This window comes from Mus caroli, chromosome 10 (genome assembly GCF_900094665.2).
Source record: "Mus caroli chromosome 10, CAROLI_EIJ_v1.1, whole genome shotgun sequence".
In the NCBI taxonomy this organism is placed as follows: Eukaryota; Metazoa; Chordata; class Mammalia; order Rodentia; family Muridae; genus Mus; species Mus caroli.
In genome coordinates, this window is record NC_034579.1 from 4,205,946 (window position 1) to 4,229,278 (window position 23,333).

Consider the following 23,333-nt stretch of genomic DNA (forward strand, 5'->3'; position numbering starts at 1 on the left):
CAAACTATAATAATGACTGTCTGATGTGCCCACTAGTACAGTAGTAGCACAACTGCCATGGGAGTAGGCACACTGTTTGATTGAATTTAAGACCCACTCCATACAATGGAACCCATATCTGGTCCCTGTCTTAGGGCCAAGAACCTGTGGCCCTCGGGCAGAACTTACTACTATTACTCTGCTAGTCTAACAGTATTAAATAGATGCCCGATGACTTCTCGTTGTGCCTATAGATTTGGTCATCAAGGAAGTTCCTTTCTGCAGTAGATAGCAATGAATACAGAGACCCACAACTAGTTAGCATGCAGGAATGAGTGCCTGTGGGGTGCTCAGGCCTAAACGGGACATCATACCTCACCCCTAAACGGGACATCATACCTCACCCAAGGCTTGGGATCATTGCAGAGACAGGCTGCAAAGACTGAGCCGGAGGCAGTGGCTGACTGTGAGCAAACCGTCGCTTTCCCCAGATACAGTGGTGAGGCTGAGTTGCACATCTGAAGTCACAGAGACTGTGACCGCATGCACAAAGCAACACACAACTTGAAGCCACACAAAGTCCCAGCACGGGGACGGTGGATACTGTCAACTGGCTGTGGGGAGGTGGAGAGTTGTTATAGTTTGTTTTTGTTTTTGTTTTTGAAGGGTGAGGCCCCTGATTGGTCTAATATATTCATGGATGATCACAAATCCAAGAGTAAAACACTGCTTTAAGCAATTAAGTTATTACTTTTGCAACTCTCAAGATGGCTCAGTGGGTAAAGGTGACTTACTGTCTATACTCAGAATCTAAGTTCAATCCCTGGGCCCCACATAGTAGGAGAGAACTGACTTCTCCAAGTTGTTCTCTGAGCTCCACACCCATGCAATGGCATACACACATGCAAAGACACACACACACACACACAGGAATTTTAAAAAGTCATTCAATGGTGCTTGTCTAGAAAGCAAAATTAAAAGTTCCATTGTACTTAAAATTGCCACCAAACCAAACCAAACCAAACCAAAAATCCTCTTGAAATAAGATTTTTGTCAACTAGGAAGGGTTCTAAGGCAGACACTGAGAGATCACCCTTATTTGGACACCAGTTTCAAGCAACAGGGCACAACACTCCACTCACTATGCTGTCCTTGCATCTCTCCATGGGGAGAGAGGAGGAGGCATTCGGCTGAGACGGTGGCACTGAGCTAAAGCAGGTACTGGCTTCCTAGTGAGCCATGTGATGCTATGGGGACAGCACTGCTGTGAGGGCAGCTCTGTGCTGCATGCCCTCCAGGCACCTACGAGACCTGGTGCGTAGGTATCACTGGACAGCTTCTGGAATCCCTTTCCTCTCAAAATTTATCCAAAAGCGCTCAAAACTGGCGGTCCTAATCTACAGCATGCCGACACGCTGACTGCTTACGGTGGTTCTGAGACCACTGATGCACACCTAAGGAACTGACCCAAAGACATCAACCTCTCTGGGACTGTCCTCTCTGGGATTCTGACTTGTTTTTTTTTTTTTTTTTTGAAAACTGGGACAAATATCTTTGCCCTTTCCAAATATTTTTCTTTCTCCTTGTCACAGTAGTATTAGAGGGAGTGAATAAAGCAAGAAATGGTGGCTTCTTTTCCAGATCAAAGCATTTATTTCCATAGCCATATATCAGCTATAACATGACATAAATATGCAGGAAAATCTGATAAATAAATAAGGTCAGCCTGCAAAGCATGCCGTGCCGACCAGGCCTCACCCTCCGTTTCTAAAGCTGCGAGTCAACCTGACCATGCAACACTTGTCACTCTTTAATGCCATGAGTTTCTGATGCTTTAATGGAGTAGCATGAAGGAAAGCACTCAAATCAGCTCTTGCAGGCTAAGGTCTTAAAGTCCACAGCCTTTCACCTTGACTGTGTGGAGGAGGAAAGAGCAGAAGAGAAAATCACTTCCACCTGGACCACTGCTTTTCTTTATCTGTTAAAGGCACGTATATCACCCCCATGAGAGGTTTCATTTTGACACTGCCATCTTGTAGCTTGTCATACTGCTCCAACATTTGGTTTCCTCCGGCAGGACCGACTGGCAATATCAATCTTCCACCAGGCTTTAACTGGTCTATTAACTAGGAGAAAAAACAAAACACCCCACATAGCAAGTTACAGGTGTGAAACAGCCATGCCATCGGACAGTGCGGTGAGTGACGTTCAATGTCCGTGGGCAGAAGCAGAAAGGCGCTTCCTAAGTAACTTCTTAGCGTCCTTAGGGGTTCATTTCAGGACCCGTCAGGCTTAACAAAATCCAGTGGCTCAGGTCTCTTACATATAACACACTATACACCCGCCTACACTTAAGCCATCTCTAGGTTACTGGATTTTCTAACAGGGGACCTATGCATTCCTCCATTGTATAGACTTAGTGACAGCAAACTTAAATGCTGCTCTTTCAACTTTCTGGACCTCCTCCCCTCCAAAAAATACTTTTCATTCCCTGTTGGTTGAGCAGAGAGCACAAAGTGCAGTCCTAGTAACTAACTCCCCACTTACCCCTTTACTTGTCCACCTCCCCACTAAGCCACAAGTTATTTGATGAGAGGAGCTACGTATATTCATCTTTGTCATTATAACACCTGACAGAGCTGCCTGGTACAGCAAAAGAGCTCAGTGTGTTTGGGCAGAACACACTGTAACAGAGAACTCTAATGCCAGTGGAGCATGTTCCAGATCGTTGTGGAAGGGGGCATGGAGAAGGGAGAAGTACAGAGAACCAACAAGTAAGTGCTATCCGATTTCGGTGGATCTAGGGCGTCTCTCAGACAACGGGAAGGGAATCCTCAGTGCAGGGCTGCATGTGGAGGTTAGACTAGACACCTTCAGTGCTGGGATGAGAACAGACCTATGGACATACACCAAGACTATGCTTCCGGTCTGAAAACTGTTACATCATATACTACCCTTTGAATAATACAACCTTATGCTATTCATAAGTAAGAAATCTGACACTTTGGATAGTATCGTCCCCAAGAAGGTTGTTTTTGGTTAAAATTTGGTCACCAGATTTTTTTTTTTTTTTTTTACATTTTTAATTTTCCTGTTTGGTTTGGTTTTTGAGACAAAGTTTCTCTGTGTAGCCCTGGCTCTCCTGGATCTCACCCTGTAGACCTAGAACTCTGAGATTAGCCTGCCTCTACTGGGATTAAAGGTGTGCACCACCACCACCCAGCTTTTTTTAAAGTAATACTTGAATACTGAATTGCCTTTGAATATATTTCTGAGTTATAACTGAGTTCTAATGAAAAACAAGAGTCTTCCTGCATCCCCAGGCTGGCTCCCAAGGCCAGTCCTTTCATCTCTACCTTCTTGGCATCACATGTACACCTCAAGTCTACATAAGCACCGAGCTCCTTCTATGCCACCTCCTGTTCCCAAGCCAGGTGGAGTGTAATTCCTGGACTGAGCTCAGACTGTGTAGACACAGTCTGAGTACTGAGCTGGAGGCTCCAATGACTCTTTTTTTGTTTTTTGTTTTTTGAGACAGGGTTTCTGTGTAGCCCTGGCTGTCCTGGAACTCACTTTTTGTAGCATTTCGTATTAACTACAACACATGGATGTCTACATATATTCTGAACTTTATCTGGAACTCATTGCTACAATGCTACATAAAAACACTTTAAGTTTTATAGGGCTAAAACATACAAATAAAAAACTAAATCCCAACTCACTGCCTGGGGCACAACTGGGGCTGCAGCTCCCACATGAATAGCATCGTAGGGGGCTTCTTCAGCATAGCCCATTCTTCCATCACCCACTGAAAAAGAAGTTACACTCTGAGAATCTGTGTCAAATTTGCTGTGAAGAATTCCAACACAGGAGGTTGAAGATGGAGTGGGATAAGGACTTCTGACTTCATATATCCTTAAGACATTGAAGACTGGGGAAGAATGGTAAGCCTAATCACTTACAGGTAAGAATTCCTATTTAGCACAAGGGCTGGGGACGTAGCTTGGTACAGCACCTACCTAGCATGGGGAAGGCAAGAAAATAAAAGGAAAGTAGCAATAAAATGAAAATATATACCACTAAGGAGTGAAGAAATTATGTAAAGCAACAAAAGAGTAATCACTACAACACCTATGTCAGAGATAAATACAACCAAGCAGAGAGCTGAACAGGCATTGGGAAAGGGAAATCCAGTGGGCAGAGTGCAAACAAAGTCAGCCTCACTGTTGAGCTGGAAAGTGAGCTGAGATCATGAGCCACACGCGCCATGTGTGTCCACTGAAATGGATGAGGGCTGCTGTTTCTACTTGGTGTCTCGGTGCCAGCAAAGACTGATGTTCTTAGCTCTAAACATTGTTCTTGTGCAAATGAAAAGAACCGGTAAGCGTTCTGCCACTCACCCACCAGCCGCACTCGCCCAGAGGACAGAAGCATCGGGTCATCCTTTTTGACATTAGTTATTGAGTCATCTACTAGTTCTTTAATGTGATCAATTCCAATGACTTTTCCACTATTTCCAACCTGAAAAACAAAAAAGATAATTCAAGAGTCCACAGGGCTAAATTTGCTTTTCTGAGGTTTCATTAATTCCTTAATTAAAACCATATCCTGCAATGAGAAATTAAAAAAAAAAAAAGTTTAAGTCTTTTATCTGCTGAACTCTCAATTTATCATAATTACCATGTACAACTTTTTTTGTTTTTGAGGTAATTTTATTTAAGCAATTATAAAGTTAAACTAAATTACAAAAACTTATAATTCTAAGAAAATTTTGTCTTTCTTACATTTTTAATTTTTTGTTTGTTTTTTTGGTTTTTCGAGACAGGGTTTTTCTGTGTAGCCCTGGTTGTCCTGGAACTCACTCTGTAGACCAGGCTGGCCTCAGACTTAGTGAGTTCCAGACTCAACAATATAGTGAGACTCAGTCTCAAAAAACTAAATATATTTTTAAATCCAGAACTTTGAGGTAGGATTTAACTACCAATATTTAATGTGGCTATCCTAAATTGTCAACTTGACTATATCTGGAGTGAACCACAATCCAGAACTTCTAAAGGTCTTGAAAAGGTTTGTTTAAAAAAAAAAAAAAAAAAAAAAAAAAACTTGGCCCATGGGAAGTGGCACTATTAGGAGGTATGGCCTTATTGGAGTAGGTGTGGCCTTGTTGGAGAAGTTTGTCACTGTGGGGGTAGACTTGAGGTCCTAGGCTTAAGCTCTGACCAGTGTGGACAAAAGTCTCCTTCTGGCTGCCTTAGGAGCAAGATGTAGAATTCTCAGCTCCTCCACCATGCCTGCCTTTATGCTGTCATGCTTCCCATCATGATAGTGGATTAAACCTCTGAAACTGTAAGCCAGCACCCATGAAACATTTTCTTTTATAAGAGTTTTATAAGAGTTGCTGTGGTTATGGTGTCTGTTCACAACAATGAACCCTAACTAAGACAAAGGTAATGTAAAAACGACTCAGCAGCTGTTGAGCAGGTGTGACAGTCTATGATGACTTTTATTAGCAGGTAGATTCCTATGAATTTGAGGCCAGTTTAGTTTACATAACAAGTTCCAGGCCAGCCAAAGCTACATTTAGATCTTGTCTCCAAAAAATAAAATAAATTTTAGAAAAATCTAATATTACATAAAAATTTTTAAGAAGCCAGACAATATAGCACTCACCTATCATCCCATAATTTGGGAAGCTGAGGCAGGATGGCTCAGTACAGAATAAATTTGAGGCAAGCCTTGGTTGTTTGAAGTCAAAAACAAAAAAATGATGAGGTGAAATTCCTATACTCAATGCTATTACTACTAGTGAAAAATATGAAAACACATTTAAAAAAGAAGAAGAAGAAGAAACCAGGCATGATGGTACATGCCCTTAATCCCAGCACTCAAGAGGCAGAGTCAGGTGAATCTCTGAATTAGAAGCCAGCCCAATCTACATGGCAAGTTCCAGATCAGCCAGGGCTAAACAGTAAGACTGTGTCTCAAAAGAGAAAACACGTAAATATATAAAAAGGACTTAAGTGTCAGTACTAATTACAAACATGTTAACAGAATCAAGGCTCTGAACAAACTGCTGGATCCTGTCTGAATTTCATCATTCTGAATTCAAGCATCAGTTTCTCACGTACAAAGTAAGAAGGGGCAGGGTCTATACCACGCAGAGGCTCAGAGAAACAAAAGAACACATTGCAAGTACTCAGAACACTGACAAGCTTGACAAGCAGTATCATTCTGAAAAGATAAGTCGGAGACCTTTTTAAAGCTACATTTATTTATTTAATTTGCAACTTAAGGGGCATGAGTGCTGGCACATGTGGAGAGGTCAGGGAGAACGTATAGAAGCTGTCCTCTCTTTCCGCCATGTGAGCTCCAGGAATAAGCTTAGTTGTCGGGACTGGCAGCATGTGTCTTTCTTTACCTGCTGAGTCATCTTGTCAGCCCTCTAATGATATTTTAAAAATGAATATTCCTTTAAAACCAGTAACATATTAACCCTAGAGAAGTACTCATTAGTTCAATGCTATCTGCCCCTTTTTATAAAAGAATTCCTGATACCCAGCTCCGAGGACTTAAAGTCTACAAAACAGGCAAAATGTCTGAAAAGAAGTTTGTGATACCCCACTGTGTGCCAGGCACCAATCTTAGATATTTAATCAACGAGGGGGGAAAAAAATTGGCAAAATTGCCATCTCTGCAGAGTCATACTATAGAAGCTACTGCACATTCATTTATTTACATTTTAATCTAAGACAGATGCATCCATCTCAGTAGACCAGAACCTCCCACGGTGGCCTCTGGACACAGGCTTCCTCAAAGCAACCTGACCAGACCCTGAGCACAGATGAACCTTCACTCCATGTGCCTTAGTGGTCCCAGCTTACACTCTTGACAGTGTCACCAAATAAACAAGCCACTGGATACAGTAAACGGCTTCTGCCATGTCCTCTCCTAAGGGAAAAGTCCCATCTCTATTTTTAAGAGACAGTAAGATGGCCTGAAAACCAGGCTTGCTGTTTTTTTCTGTTAAGTGAGAACTTGGCAGAATGTAGTTTGAATAAGTGGACTGCCGTATTGGGAGCACAGGATAGAGGCTGTCTAATCAGGATGCACATGCAGAGAAATGTAAGGGTAAATAAACACCCAGAGAGAAACCAAGCAGCCAGGCATGGTGACGCACGCCTTTAAACCCAGCACTCAGGAGGCAGAGACAGGGCATCTCTGTAAATCTGGGGCCAGCCTGGTCTACAGGGTAAGTTTGAGGATAGTCAGAGTTATGTAGAGAGTTCCTGACTCAAAAACTCAAAATAAATAAAATAAAACAAAGCCTGGTCTTCTAAATCCAGCCACACTAAGAAGCCAGGAAGGCCCGTAGGCTTTGCCATTAGATAAGCTAAATAAATTTTCTTTGAGCTCTACAATTTGGGTTTTTTCTCTTGCAACAATAATCCTAAATGATACATATAGGATTACCATATTTTTGTTTGTTTGTTTGTTTGTTTGTTTTGTTTTGGTTTTTTTGAGACAGGGTTTCTCTGGCTGTCCTGGAACTCACTCTGTAGACCAGGCTGGCCTCAAACTCAGAAATCCGCCTGCCTCTGCCTCCCGAGTGGTGGGATTAAAAGCATGCACCACCACGCCTGGCTAGGATTATCATCTTAATAGAACGTAAGTAAACAAACAAACAAAAAAATTGAAACCACCAGTAAAAGAAACCATAGCTAAATCACAGAATACATTTCTGTTGGGATCACAGGGGAGAATAAAGTTCTTACCATCCGTGCAAAACAGGCGGTGAGGATTCCACTTCCAGATCCCACGTCAAGGGCTTTAGCACCTTCATGCAACTGGTCAAACAGAAGTTCCAGTGCATATGCATGCTGATCAAAGAACATTAGCATTAAGTTCTCCTGAAGTCTCTATCCCACCTCATATAAACACAGCGGGTAACTTTCTACCAAAGTCTCTACTCTCCTGACCACAACGGGAACAGAGCGGCTGCAGAGTAATTATGTAAGCGTTCTGAAGCCCCATTAGCGCCCCCTACATTTAAAGTGCTCCTGGGATTTTAGGGAACAACTCTATAAATTAAAACTCCAAGTCACAAGATTAAAAACGGGGGTTCTCAGTGGAAAACCATCAACCCTGCCTTCCCAGCTATCCTGTTAGTTCTATTCCCTAAAGGCAACCGACATTTCCAGTTTCTTCTAACTTTTCTGGAAAAATATTCACTTTGTTACGTACAAGCAAATATTGTTTCACTTACTATATTCTGAAGGGAAATTCAATACTTATAGAGCCATGTTTTCTTTATCGCTTAGACTATAGTCAGATATGTATAAATGAATTATAACAAGTATCAATATTGAAGAGATTTAAGTTAGCTCCAATCTTCGATAATAAAAACAAACAATGTTACCAAATATAACTGTAAGCTAATAATAACACTTCCTAAAAGTCGTAAAAAGTGCTGAGTGTGGCGTTGTTACTCAGGAGGCAAATGTCAGCTTGGTCTACAGAGCGGGTCCCAGCCTAGCAAAGGCTACATGTTGTTACTCAGGAGGCAAATGTCAGCTTGGTCTACAGAGCGGGTCCCAGCCTAGCAAAGGCTACATGTTGAGACCCTGTCTCAAAAAACAAACAAACAAAACTTACAAAGAATTACCTCTATGTCAAATCCCCCCTTTTTTTTTTTTTTTGAGACAAGATTTCTCTGTGTAGCCCTGGCTGGTCTTGAACTCACTCCATAGACCAGGCTAGCCCCGACTTACAAAGACCCACCCGCCTCTATTCTATTTCCAAAAAGCTGAGATTAAAGGTATGAGCTGCTGCCGCTGCTGCTACAGCCACCACCACCACCACCACCACCACCACCACCACCGGGCTTATGTTAAACTCTTAAAAGCAAAAGCAAATGGATAAAATCATTCGTACTTTTTTTTAATACTTAGTATTAAGTATTAAAAGTATTAAGTATCTAAAGTATTAAGTATCTATAGTATTGGGGCTGTCTGAATGAGAATGGCCCCGGAAAGCTCATGTATTTGCATGTTGGTACTCAGCTGGTGATGTTTTGGAAAAATCAGGAGGGGTGGGCTTGATGGAGAAGGTGTGTCATTGGGTGGGCTCCTAAGTTTCAACAGCCAGACCATTCCCAATTAACCCAGTTAAGTCCCCTTCCCCTCTCTCTTCTCTCTCTCTCCCTCCCTCCCTCCCTCCTTCCCTTCCTCCCTCTCTTCCTTCCTTCCTTCTCTCCCTACCTCTCTTCTCTCTCTCCCTCCCTCCCTCCTTCCTCTCTCATTCTTGTGGATCACATATAAGCTCTCTGTTACTATTCCAGCCTACATGCAAGCCTGTATGTTTGTTGCTAAGCTCTCCATCATGAATCATAGGTTCTAACCCTCTAACCCTCTGAAACCAAGAACCCCAAATTAAATGTTTTCCTTAATAAACAGCCTGGATCATGATGTTTTATCACAACAATGGAAAGATAAGTAAAGATCTAAAGAGATGGCTCAGAGATTAAAAGTATTTGATGCTCTTATAGAAAGGAGACTTGGCTTCTGTACCAGTACCCCCGTGTTAGAGGGTGGCCTTGTGCTCTGTGTATTCAGATGCTCATTTCCGTTCCCTGAGATCTAGTGGAAATCAACGTGACATAAAGAATCCTCCCCAATTATCTCTGATTTGTTAATAAAAGGCTGAACAACCAATGACTGGTCAGAGGAGACAGAAAAGCTGGACTTCCGATTCCACCCAGGGGTCCCAGGGAAAAGAGCCAGGTAGAAAGAGTTCACCATGAGGCAGGTAAAGGTCCAGGAGAAGAAGGGCTATAAGGTAGGTAGAGAAGAAGGGCTATAAGGTAGGTAGAAAAAGAAAAAGGTTGCCGTGAGGTCAGGTATGAGGAAGAGTCACCAAGGGGTTCTCCATGAGGACACACACGGAGCAGAACAAGCCAGGATGTGTAAAACTGCAAGTAATTGGAGCATGTGGTTGGAATGAAGATAGTATAGAGAGTTAGGAATATCTGCTCAGTTATTTTGCTTAACGCTTGCTGAATAAGTCTATGGGTCTCTGTCTCAATTATTTGGGAGCTAGCTACGCGTGGTAAACATACATACACACATGCAGGCAATTACACATAAACATAAAATAAAAATAAATATTTTGGGCTGGTGAGATGGCTCAGTGGGTAAGAGCACCCGACTGCTCTTCCAAAGGTCCAGAGTTCAAATCCCAGCAACCACATGGTGGCTCACAACCATNAATAAATAAATAAATCTAAAAAAATAAATAAATAAATAAATATTTTTAGCTGGATGGTGATAGTGTTCTCCTTTAGTGCCAAGACTTGGAAGGCAGAGGCAGGCAGATCTCTATGAGTTTGAGGCCAACTTGGACTAAAGAGTGAGTTTGTGGGCAGCCAAGGCTACACAGAGACACCAAGATCACGTAAAACAGGTCTTTCCAAAGTCACATATCTTTCCACCTGCTATGCGTCACTATTCTCTGAAGACTTTTGCAAGTGAGCTGTGAAAGCTTGCGATCCTGACGGCTTGAGGCTGTAGCTAGTTCCTCTAAGCGGGAACACTGCGCACTGGAGGGAAGAGGGATGTCCCAAGACTCTGGGGACTCAGGAAGGCACCATACTGCTTGCCTTTCTCTCCAAGGTTCTAGGAAGTGTCAACAATTTTGGGTGAAGAGTCTGATAGAATTGCCCAAAGATCTCAGGGCTCCTAGATGTAGCTTTTGTGCATTACAGCTAGGGTGTCCCTTGCAATGACACGGTGGCCTTTGAGTTACCAGGCTCATCTAATCCCAACAAGCTCTCTCGCCTACCAAATCAACCGGTTGACCTGTCTCTGCTCTGCTGCTGGGGCCTGACTGCAGTGAACAGACATTTGTTCACATCATCCAAGGAAAAGTCAGACAGCATAAAGCCACTGCACTATGTAAAATCCTCTCTTCTGTTTGCTATGTTCAATTTTTATATCAAAGGAACTAATAACAAACACAGAAGCCTTTAATAATGGCAGCTTCTAACAAGAAGACTTCTTATAAACACCAAATATAAATAAGATGTTTGGCCAGGCATGACAGTACATACCTTTAATCCCAGCACTTGGGAGGCAAGAGGCAGAGGCATATATACCTCTCTGAGTTTGAGACCAGCCTGATCTACATAGTGAGACATGGTCTCAAAAAAGAAAAGAAAAAGAAGTATGTTTATAACTTGAGTGAAATGCGCCTTGTTTGTGAGCAAATGAACAAAGTTAACTCACCATATGAGGGGCACTGATTGTTGCCTGGAAACCTGCAAAACAAAAAGAGAATGCTGACACACTCTCTGCTACAAGAACACAACACATAATGCACTCAGCTCCTTTTCTAACAGCCATACATTGTTTTTCACAATTCTTTTTCAGTTTTTATGATCTTTAAGCAAAGTCTGTTAAAAAAATTTGACATAGGTAGCAGTTAGAAAATACAATCACCCCAAAGGCTACTGTACTCGTCTAGTGAACACACTCACCCCTCTCCCTCTAAGATGCCCTCTGTATTGTTGCTAATGAAGGAAAGAGCCACACCACCGCTTTGAGTGCATTCCCACTTGTTTAGATCTTGCAGAGACCTATAAATCTATAAACCACTTGTTTGAGACAAGGCCTCATCAAGTAGAGGCTGGTCTTGCATTGTAGCTAGGGCAGGCCCTGGGTTCCTGATCCCCCTGCCTTGGCCTCCCAAGCGCTCAGTTTACACAGGTCATGCCAACTTGGGTGCTTTGGTCCTTTCTTCGTTTCTTTCTGTCTGAGAGGTCTCGTATGAGCCCGGGCAGGCCCTGAACTCAGCATCATTCTGTCTTAGTCTCCCAAGTAGCTGGAAGTACAGGCTTATACCAGGAAGAATTGTCTTCATATTTATAAACGGAAAAACCTTCCTAAGTAAAATCAGTATGCAAAGTCTTAGCAGAATTAGTTTCACATTTAGGACACCGTTCTGACAGGCAGCCAGCCAGCTTAGGAGACTAGCACTTCAACATGCTCCTTTTTGCCATCCAGCGGTAAACTACTGTCCTGTGCTGCATTTTAGCCCATGTTTCTCTTCCTTCCAATGTTACACTCTCAACGTTTATTTACCTGCTCTGCCTCTGAAGCAGTTTTCACTGAGCGGTGGGAGCAGGTGCCTTCGGGGTTCAGAAGCTCCCCAGGACCTTCTTGCTGACTGTCACAGTGCTTCAAAAGAAGACATGGCAGCTGGCCGACAGAATCCTGAGGCACTTCTAAGCCTCAAAGGCGCCCACTGCCAAGGCTCAGCAGCTCAGCAAAACCTGCTTCAGGACAAGGAATTAAATGTGGAACTTTCTAAACACAAAGGAAAGGCAAAGCATCCATGGGGCCAATGAAGCAGAACCATCAATGACTTAGTTACTCATTGCCTTTAAATACTGACTTTAAAAATCAATGCTAATATGCAATTTCAAAATCAAGGGTCCCCAATAAACAGCACTCAGCTACAACTCTTAAACTTCCATTAAACTTTTGGTTTTCCTTAAAATATTCCCAAACTTCCCAATTCACATAATGTATTTTTAAAGACAGAAAAAGATACATTTTGCTACAAGGGGTAGGTTGGGATATAAAACTAGGCAACAAAATTTCCATTAATGGGGTTATAATCCATATATGTATACTGCTCTTTTTAGAAATATAAAGCTTACCTATTGATTGTGGAGAATCCATGTAAGGGTTAGATTTTGCATAGTGGGAACGGTCTGTAGCCAACATCACTTCAAATACTTTATCTGTCTTGATGATTCCATTCTCTGAAATGAATGAGATATTTTAAGCAGTGGTGACATCAGATGCATTTCAGAATTACTCTGGCTGCACTGCAGAGGTCAGAAAGAAGCAGACAAGACCGTTGCCTGCCATGATCGAGGCAATGACACTTGCCCTACTGACCAGTGGTCAGGATGGGGAGAGTGAAAAGGGTTTCAGTTACATGTAATATATAACATATACCAAGCTGACTGAATGATTGAACTGGAGTAAACGTGGGATAACAGATGACAATCCTGCCATGAGCTGAGAAACCCCAGAAAGGAATCAAGATGAATGGGGAGCTGTGGGTCACACACACAGGAGTATCCAGAGGTTGCAACTCATGAAGCTGAGGTTCAGGAGAGTGCTGAGTTAGAAATCTATGTCTCCATGCATACAGATGGTAACTGGAGTAGACAGGGAAGAACACACAGAGAAGACAAATAAAAGCAAGTGCAAGGTAGATGCAGCATAAAGCAGAGCCTTCAGAATGAGGAGCTGGGGAGGTGGCTCAAGCCTGTCAATCCCAGCCTAGGGAAACAGGCAGAGAGCCATATGGATTCAAGGTCAGCCTGGTCTACATAGTGAGTCCCAAGCTAGGCAATGCTACATAATAAACCCTGCACAAAAAAAGGAAAACAAACAAGACTAAGCACAGATGCAGGGGCAAGCTAAAGGCCCAGCTGACACAGTGTTACAGAGTCCAAAGGAAGCGACTCTTTCAAGAAGGAAAAGAAGGTCAATAAGTGAACGTTTACTTCCCCAGCAACTGGGCTGTTTAATACTGTGTGTTGAAACCTCAGTGGGTATGGTGGAACATACTTTTAATCTCAGTGCTTAGGGGGCAGACATGCAGACTCCTGAGTTCAAGGCCAGCCTGGTCTATATAGCTAGTCCACAGACTCTTATCTATTTAAAACAAAACAAAACAAACAAAAAAACTTCAATAACTCATAAAACCATGTTTACAGTTACTCAGTAATGCTCTTAGTTCTCTCTTAACTGTGTTCACTGGCTATGGGACATGACAAACTCTTTCCCACAAAAGGACAAACAAAATGGCCTAGTTACAGATCTATAAGCAGTAAGATTTTATGATCTTGACTTCTGGAGAGAAATAGTTTTCTTGCTGTTTTTGTTTTGCTCTTTAGAGACAGGGTCTCACTATATATATAAGGCCAGGAAGGACTTAAACCTACCATTTTCACTCAACACCCTGAGCACTGAGGTTACAGAAATGCCAGCAAGTTCAGAATAAATAAAATGTTTAAACAAAAGCATACTTGCTTTATTTGACTACATTATAAATAGCTATTTTAAAATGAGGCTTAAGAAAAAAAAAAAAGGTGGGGCGGCGGTGGTGCACGCCTTTAATCCCAGCACTCAGGAGGCAGAGGCAGGCGGATTTCTGAGTTCAAGGCCAGCCTGGTCTACAAAGTGAGTTCCAGGACAGACAGGGCTACACAGAGAAACCCTGTCTCGAAAAAAAGTGTGTGTTTGGGGGGGAGTGGGGGGGGGGGGAGGCTGAGAGATGGCTCAGCAGTTAAGAGTGCCGAATGCTCTCCCAAAGGTCAAATCCCAGCAACCACATGATGGCTCACAACCATCCATAATGAGATCTTATGCCCTCTTCTGGGATGTCTGAAGACAGCTACAGAATACTTACATATAATAAATAAATAAATCTTTATTAAAATTTTAAAAAAAGGTAAGTACTGTAGGAAGCAGAGGTCTGCTGCTCCCAGGTAAGCTCTAGAGGGAACCTGGAATGTTAGGCACAGTTATTCTTCAAGGGACGGGAATGCTCTATCTGTTATTCACCTAGATGGCTGAAGCACTTGAGCTTTCTAACCTGGTGACCTTTGTGCTATCTGTGTGGTCAGAGACTTTCCTGGTTCCTGAAGCTCCCCAGGGCCCTTGCTATAAGCTTGTTTTTCTCAGTCAATAGACCCTATCTTTATAGACTGAACAAAGCGGCGATGCAGTCATGTCAGACTTGTATTTCACTTACTTTGTTCCTCAAGGAGATTTGTGTGTGTTTTATTGTGCACCCAGGATTGAATTACCACCGGAATATTTTTTCACTAAACTCTGCTGTGATTAAATATGCCTACAAGAAACAACTTGGAAGAGGCAGGCAGATTTCTGAGTTCGAGGCCAGCCTGGACTATAAAGTGAGTTCCAGGACAGCCAGGGCTATAAGAGAAACCCTGTCTCGAAAAACCAAAAAAAAAAAAAAAAAAAAAAAACAACTTGGAGTCTGACTGCAGAAGTTTGAAGGGCCACGAGGAGCTGTGTTGAACCAAACTGCCTTCCTGCCCCCCTCAGTTCATCTCCCTGCACTGCACTGAGGCCACAGAGACTGCTCCCTTTTCTCCTCTTTCCAAAAGATACTGTAACATTCAACACATGCCTAGGGTTTGGAAGAACACAGTCCTGGCTCAAAAACTGTCTTATAAGTCACTGGGCCAAGGGTGCCACAACCATTCAACAATAAACGAAGACTCTTAATAAGTGATGCTGAGACAACTAGAGAGCCACAGCAAAGGGCTTAGCTTTGACCTTCCCTCATGACATATATAAAAATTAATAGGGCTGGTGAGATGGCTCAGTGGGTAAGAGCACCCGACTGCTCTTCCGAAGGTCCAGAGTTCAAACCCCAGCAACCACATGGTGGCTCACAACCATCCATAACGAGATCTGGCGCCCTCTTCTGGAGTGTCTGAAGACAGCTACAGTGTACTTACATATAATAAATAAATAAATCTTAAAAAAAATAATAAAAGGCAGATTTTTTAAAACTAAAAATAGAGCTAAGTGAATGTGTGAGTTTGAAATCAACCTGGTCTACAGAGCAAGTTGAAGCCAGGGCTACAAAGAAAGACCCTATTTCAAAGCCAACAAAATAAAACAAAACAAAATTTCATGCCTAAATTAAAAGCCATATGGTAACATTCATAGAAGAAAAGATGAGGGCTAGCGATGGCTCAGGGATTTGCAGCACTGGGGCTCTTGCAGAAAACCAGTTCTATTCCCAGCACTCACATGGTTGGGTTCCCTGGGGATCTGATGCCTTCATCTAACCTCTGTAAGCAGCAGGCATGCACATGGTGCACATACATGCAGGTAAACTACTCAAAACACGTAAAATAAATCTAAAGACTATAAAAGAAAATACTGGGTAAGTATTCAAAACTTAAGATTTGACAATAGATTCTTAAATATTAAAACAAAAGCATCAAAACTAAAGCAACAATAAATTGTGCTTCAAAAGACCTTCCCTAATAGGAAGTCTTCAAAACTGATGAAAAAGACCAATGATTTGGTGGGAGAAGGTATTCATAAATCATAAATTCATATCTGCGGAGTCTTAGCCAGGTATGATGGCATGTCTCCTATCTTAGCACTTGGGAGGTGGAGGCAGGAGGATAACAAGTGCAAGGTCATCCTCTGCAGCGCAGTGAACTTGAGCCAGCAGAGGATGACAAACATGAAACCCTCCAAGAACTCTTAGGACTTAGTACTAAAAGCAGTCACTAGGGTTGGGACTCAGTAGTAGAGGACTTGTCTAGCATGGCTCTGGGTTTAGTCAATAACTCTACCAAAAATAAAACCCAGGAAGTTTTAAAAACTTTCCCAGCAACTGGAAAGATGGCTCCATGCAGCGGGCCCAAGTTAGATGCCCAGTACTTGCATCAGGGGCATTTCAAGCACCTGTAGCCCCTGCTGCAGACGGACCCAAAGCCTCTGGCCTCCTCAGGCACCTATGTTCATATGCACATAACCCCTCTTTCTCACAACATATTTGTAGAGAATCTCTTGTGCGTTGTGTGAAAGTATCACCTCCCAATAAAACGCTGACGCTCTATTAGGAAAAGACAAGAAGTCATAGGGGGAGCTCTGGTCGAGAGACTGGAACTCTGGGGGATAGTCAGAGCTGGGGGATTTGGCCCTAGACTCTAAGCAAGATGGACACATGAAATGAGGAAAGGTAACTAGCCTTACATCAGGCTTAGACTAGTTTAAATAGGATTGAGTTACTAGCAAGTGGGAACGAGCCAAAGCTTATGGCCTAAGCATTTATTCATAATTACATCTCAGAGACATTATTCTGGGAACAAGGAGGCCAGGTAGAAATGCTCACGGTTATTTTTCTTTTTTAATTTAAACCTAAAAGAAAGTTGAAAATAGGAAAAGATGACCCAATTTTTAAAATGTACAAAGATCTAACTAGACATTCTCCACAATACATAGTCCATGATCCACATTACATAAAAATATGCCAACCATAATTAGTCATCAGAAAAACACAAATCTTTTGTTTGTTTGTTTGTTTGTTTTTTTTTTTTTTTTTTTTTTTTTTTTTTTTGTTTTTCGAGACAGGGTTTCTCTGTGTAGTCCTGGCTGTCCTGGAACTCACTTTGTAGACCAAGCTGGCCTCAAACTAAGAAATCCACCTGCCTCTGCCTCCTGAGTGCTGGGATTAAAGGCGTGCACCACCACAAATTTTAACCACCATGAAATAGCATTTGTTACTCACTAAGATGGCTATAATAAAAAGTAAAATCAGTAGCAACACCTGTCCTCTCAGGAATTTGAGGCCATCCTGGACAACATAGTAACACCCTGTCTCTTAAAACAAAACAAAACAAACAAAAACATACATACAAATGATCACAGCACTATTTAGAATAGACAGTCAAAAGGTAGAAATAAGCCGAGCATGGGGACTAGGAGAGCCTAGCCTTACAAATCGACAAGAGAACAGCTGATACAATAAGTGATACAATAAGAAAGCAGTTTAAAAATAATGATTTAGAAACAAGAAAAAAAAATCTTTTTAAAGGAGTTCAGTGGGTAAAGGTCTCTGCTACCAAACATGACAACCTGACATCTATCCCTGGGTAGTCTTGCCACAGGTCCAAAACCATATGGCCAATAGAATATGGACTGAAGTCTTCAAAACTGTGAACCAGAATATATATATATATATTCTTAGGTAAATTATCTTAGGTACTTATGTAACAAGAGAAAGCTAGCTAATAGAAATTGGTATTGCAATGTATGCAATGTAGGACAGCTGACTACAGCTATCCCTGAAACAATGCAGCAAGGTTCGGGGAACGTCCTGGGAAGAATCTGAAAGACAGAAGAAGCAAGCTAGAAAAACCTAAAGATGCTAAAGCAAGTCTAGCAGGTGGTTCCGGTAGAGACACAGAGAGCTAGAGTACAGATTGGAAAGCAGATAATAAATGCTACCCCAATGAAGTTCCCATGGAAGTGATTCTATCAGCAACTGGGCTAACATCACCCTTGTTAACCTGTGGGACACAGTTGGACTACATTTTGTCCATGCCCTGAGACTGTGGGAGCCTCAGCTTAAAGACAGCAGACCAGTTGTTCATCTGTAGAGAAAACGTTAGAGCAAAAACAGCATTCAGGCTGTGGTATGAATATTACCAGCTAAATGCTTTTAGCCAAATTTATAGCTAGAAGTAGGAGGAAAAAGAGCAGAATAATTTGAGAAGCATGTAGTTTGGCCAGAAGAAACACCTATAAAATGTGCAGTTGCTAAAAAGATGAACACCACTAAAAATAAGCCAAATGCTTTGCATTGGAACAGTATGCGTCTGGGGAATCAGAAAGACCCCACTCATTACAATGAAAATTTTACTCAAAAATTGTCCATGCAGAGCTGGAGTCAAAAGAAAAAGAAGTAAATGTCCATGGATCTGGAGAGGCAGCTCAGTTGGCAAGAGGCCTGCCTTGCAAGCACAAGGGCCCGAGCTTAAGCCCCAGATCCCAAGGTTGAAAGAAAGAAAGAAAGAAAGAAAGAAAGAAAGAAAGAAAGAAAGAAAGAAAGAAAGAAAGAAAGAAAGAGAGAGAGAGAAAGAAAGGGAAGGAGGCAGGGAAGCAGGCAGGCAGGCAGGCATGGTAATGTGTGCTTGTAATTCCACAGGAAGGCAGAGCTGGGTGGATCAATGTACACCCAACCTCGCTCACTTGGTGACTTCCAGGCCAGTGACTGATCCTGTCTCAGGAAAAAAAGTAGACAGTGTCTAAAGAATAGCACCAAGGTGGCTCTCTGATCTCCAAACGCGTGTATACATCATCCACACCCACATATATACCTGGACACGCACACAACCCCCTGCCCCTCGTGTTAAAACAAGACAGACTTGGGCTGCAGAATTTTGCTCAGCAGTTAAGGATACCTGCAGCTTGTTCAATTCCCAGCACCTACATGGTGGCTCCCAATTAGCTGTGACTCTGCAGTTACAGGAAATTGTCCCCTTTCTGGACTCTTCAGGCACAGCATATACATAAACATACAATCAGGCAAGCACAAATGCATATAAAAGTAACCTTCAAAAAGAAAGAGAAACAAGAACTAGATGAGAGACCTAGGACAGCACGGGAACTCTAGTGTCCCGTTAGGCTCCTTCTGTTTGCAACCAACAAGGCCCAGGGGGTCTTAAGAGTAGTGAGTCCCCGGCACGGACGTACATTGTGGCATTATTCTGATGATCATTTTCCAGGGACTGAGAAAGCCAAGTTCTGGGTCTGGAGAGATGGCTCAGGAGATAAGAGCACTTTACTACTCTTGCAGAGGACAAAGTTATGGGCCCCAGCACATACTGACAGCTCAGGGGTACACAAAGAAATCGTGTCTCAAGAAACAAAAAAAAAGATCTAAAACGCTTTTTTGGATTACATAGGCACCAGGCAAATTACAATGCCCATACATACCGATATACATGTGTGTATGCACACAAAATACTCATTCACATTAAGTAAATAAATCTTTTTTTAAGAATAGAAATTATCCAGGACAGCCAGCGCTATACAGAGAAACCCTGTCTTGAAAAACAAACAAAAAGAATAGAAATTATGTAAATCGGGCGGTGGTGGCGCACGCCTTTAATCCCAGCACTTGGGAGGCAGAGGCAGGCGGATTTCTGAGTTCGAGGCCAGCCTGATTGATCTACAAAGTGAGTTCCAGTACAGTCAGGACTGTACAGAGAAACCCTGTTTTGAAAAAAAACCAAACCAAAACAAACAAACAAAAAAGCATAGAAATTATGTAATGGTATACATATCCACTAAGAATACAAAGAAAAACTTGGGAAGTCAGTCAGGCACTCTGTGGTAGAGTTAGAAGCCCCTGTAAAGAGTCCTGAACTATGTAAACACAGTGAGGCTGAGGGAGTGAAGTGTAGGCCGCAGTCAGAGTTGCTGGCAACATGCAACACCTTCCAAAGGAAACTTCAGGCTGAAAGAATGAGAAGACAAACACCTAGGGAACGTCCTAAATACCAAACAGAGTTAGGGGCTTTCTGTTTGCCCTGCCTGGGGGGTTGTCTGCCCCAATTACTCCCTCTTGGAATGTAAATGTATGCCTTTGCTTGTCCCAATGCTGTATTTTAGAAGAATGTGATATGCCCTTTTAATATCTTCCAGGGACTCAGAGCTAAGTCTACTTTGGGTCTCAGAGACTTTGGATTTCTGAGCATTGATCGACAGAGCAGTGAGGACTGAAAGTCTTGGAGAAGGACTAAATGTATTTTCTGTGAGGTGGCTACATTTAGTCCTTCTCCAAGAGTTCTAGTCTTCACTGCTCTGGCAAGTATCAACAAGCTAACAACATTTTCACCTTTTACCTCTCTCTCTCTCTCTCTCTCTCTCTCTCTCTCTCTCTCTCTCTCTCTCTCTCTCTGTATAGTCCTGGCTGTCCTGGAGCTCTACCTCCCATTCTGCCCGGCTCATCATTTACTTCTTATCCAGAATGGTTAAATAAGGTACCAGTGAACTCAAACTCCAAACACACTGAGGATACAGAAGCTAAAAAAGACTAGATTTACATTCACACTATAATCAAAGCATTTAGCAAAGTGTGCAGTCTAAGAGCCAGCTGTTATTCTCATACACACACACACACACACACACTGTCATCCTCTATACCTGCCGGTTTAGTTGGTCTGTAAAAAGTAAACTGTTCCAACATTACTTCCCGAGGAAAGCTATGCTCCTTGGGTTCTTTTTCACCCATATATGAAAGTAGGTAACACTGACAGTATTAAAGTGTTTGCTTGTCTGGACTGAAATATACATACTGCATAGCACCAACTAATCATTAATGCTATAAAATCACAACCTTGGATTTAGAAGGTTCCGCTAAGAACTAGTGTTCTCTGACAACCAATCCCTCTGCAGTGTTCCTTACAGTAAAATGGCCAGCTATCCTCTGACCATACCCAGTAACAAAAAGCATCATTGTCAAAACAAACTTTTTTCTGTCCTTCCACCAAATCTTTTCTCTAAGGATGTATTAGTGAGGCATTCTCTCCTGCAACTACAAACCCACTGTCCCATGCTTTGACAATGATCATCCTATGAGGGTTTATTTACTTTATTTAGCTGTTCGCTGTAGAACAGTGACAGGATATTTGTTTTGCTCTTCCTCTAGCCCTAGTGATTGGCATATAGAAAGTACCCCCCCCCACACGCACGTGCAATACTGGCCAGTTACTAGCGTGGGCAATTTAAGGAGACCTTGTCCAGAAATTTTCTTAAAAATAAAGAGAAAGTATTCAAGTATTCATTGGGTGACTGATAATCCTAAAACATTGTATTTGCAAAGTGAAATCAAGGACGCAAAGGAAACACAGATAGGAATAACCCAGACACTAAGGAAACACAGATAAGAATAACCCAGACACTAAGGAAGTGGGTTGAATTTTCCCCCTTTTATGAATAAACAAGTTGGGACGAGAAGGAGAGAAATTTGCTCATCTTATTTTAAATAACCAGAGTAACATTTTAAATGCTAAAAGATGACACTGAAAAAGATGACAGGAATCTCATGCCCCTCATAGAACCAAAGGAAAAGGGAAGGCCCCGAAAACCAAGAAGGCACTGCTGAAGGCATCCACAGCCACAGTGACTACCTCACAGCAGCCCAACAAACTAGGGCTCTGGTGGTAGGTAGCCCAAACTTCCCTGGCAAGAGTGCCTTCAGGAGAAATAAGCTGGCTGTCATCAATCCCCTGAGCACCGAGTCATCCATGAACAGAGTTCTAAAAGACTGGGCCAGAATGTTTCTCAAACGTTATTTTAAAATATATAACTGATAACGCTGAAATGGCGGCAGAATATGTCTTTGTATTTTCAATTCTGTGTCTATGTAGTCCCAGGGTTTGCAACTGCACATGCACAACTCAAGAATTCATGACCTGGGCTGGTGAGATGGCTCAGTGGGTAAGAGCACCCAACTGCTCTTCTGAAGGTCCTGAGTTCAAGTCCCAGAAACCACATGGTGGCTCACAACCATCCTTAAGGAGATCTGACTGGTATGTCTGAAGACAGCTGCAGTGAACTTACATATAATAAATAAATATTAAAAAAAAAAAAAGAATTCATGAGCTATAGTCTCCAGCTCGAGTAGTCTAACAAGCTCTGTAGGTGAGCCACAACTGTAAGGCCTGCTTAAGCTTTAGAGAAATTGTTCAAACTTACCAAAGAACAGTCATCACAACATAAGCCAACGAATCGTAAGACATCTATCACACACACAGTCTCAAAGTGTACAAATGATGTATTACTATAAAATCAAGTACAAAAGGGAAAGTAAATAACTTCAACAAATTACAATATTCAAATTAAGGAAACCATGAGTTCATTTTGTGAAAAAATTTAAAAAACTAAACTCGAACCTCCACTTCCAATTTGGAGATCCCTTTGCTTCAGTATCATCATGATCATTTCTTTTTTTTCTTTCTTTCTTCTTTTTTTTTTTTTTTTTTTTTTTTTTTTTTTTTTTTTTTTTTTTTTTTTTTTTTTTTTTTTTTTTTTTTTTTTTTTTCCGAGACAGGGTTTCTCTGTGTAGCCCTGGCTGTCCTGGCACTCACTTTGTAGACCAGGCTGGCCTTGAACTCAGAAATCCGCCTGCCTCTGCCTCCCGAGTGCTGGGATTAAAGGCGTGCGCCACCACGCCCGGCTTGATCATATTTCTAAGACTTCAATTAAAAGCCCTTAATTCTGGAGGCATGTCTAAGACACGAGGTTTAAACTCAAACACCACACAATTAAAAATAAAATTTAGGAAAAATATGTAAGAAAGAAAGAAGCAGATATTTTCTTTTTTGGATTTGTTTGTTTGCTTTTCAAGACAGGGTTCTTCTGTATAGCCCCGGCTACCCTGGGTACTTGCTCTGTAAGCCAAGTTGGCCTCAAACTCAGAGATCTACCTGCGTCTGGCTCCCCAGTGCTGGCATGCACCACCACTACCCTGCAGAAGCAGATATTTTCAAACTGTGTGCCAACTGCAAATTTCATATGGGTAAAATACCATTTTAAAAATAAAATGGTATACAACTAAAAATAAGCCGATTAGTTAGAATTATCTCAAGTTTAAAGTTTCAGGAGTGTTCAAGTATTTTTAAAGAAAGCTAAATCGCTTGAATTCTCTAATTTCCTCTTACTAATGAATTATATACTTAGTATGAAACTAAATATCTACCATGTAATATGTATATG

At 41.9% G+C, this 23,333-nt stretch overlaps 1 protein-coding gene across 7 annotated transcripts in view; it reads right to left on the bottom strand.

Annotated features, from left to right (window-relative positions):
- Pcmt1 (protein-L-isoaspartate (D-aspartate) O-methyltransferase) overlaps positions 1-23,333 on the bottom strand; it is a 48,272-nt gene that overhangs the window by 4,075 nt on the left and 20,864 nt on the right. For 6 of the 7 annotated variants that reach the window (XM_029482903.1, XM_029482905.1, XM_021173626.2 and 3 more), the window contains exons 2-7: positions 12,695-12,799; positions 11,259-11,290; positions 7,752-7,856; positions 4,380-4,500; positions 3,702-3,787; positions 1,936-2,105 (exon numbers count right to left, since the gene is read on the bottom strand). In XM_029482903.1, the coding sequence (XP_029338763.1) occupies positions 1,936-2,105; positions 3,702-3,787; positions 4,380-4,500; positions 7,752-7,856; positions 11,259-11,290; positions 12,695-12,761 (581 nt within the window). In that variant the 5' untranslated portion in view covers positions 12,762-12,799. Of the gene's footprint in view, positions 1-1,888; positions 2,106-3,701; positions 3,788-4,379; positions 4,501-7,751; positions 7,857-11,258; positions 11,291-12,694; positions 12,800-23,333 lie in introns of all 7 variants that reach the window. The other variant, XM_021173627.2, reaches the window with a different exon arrangement.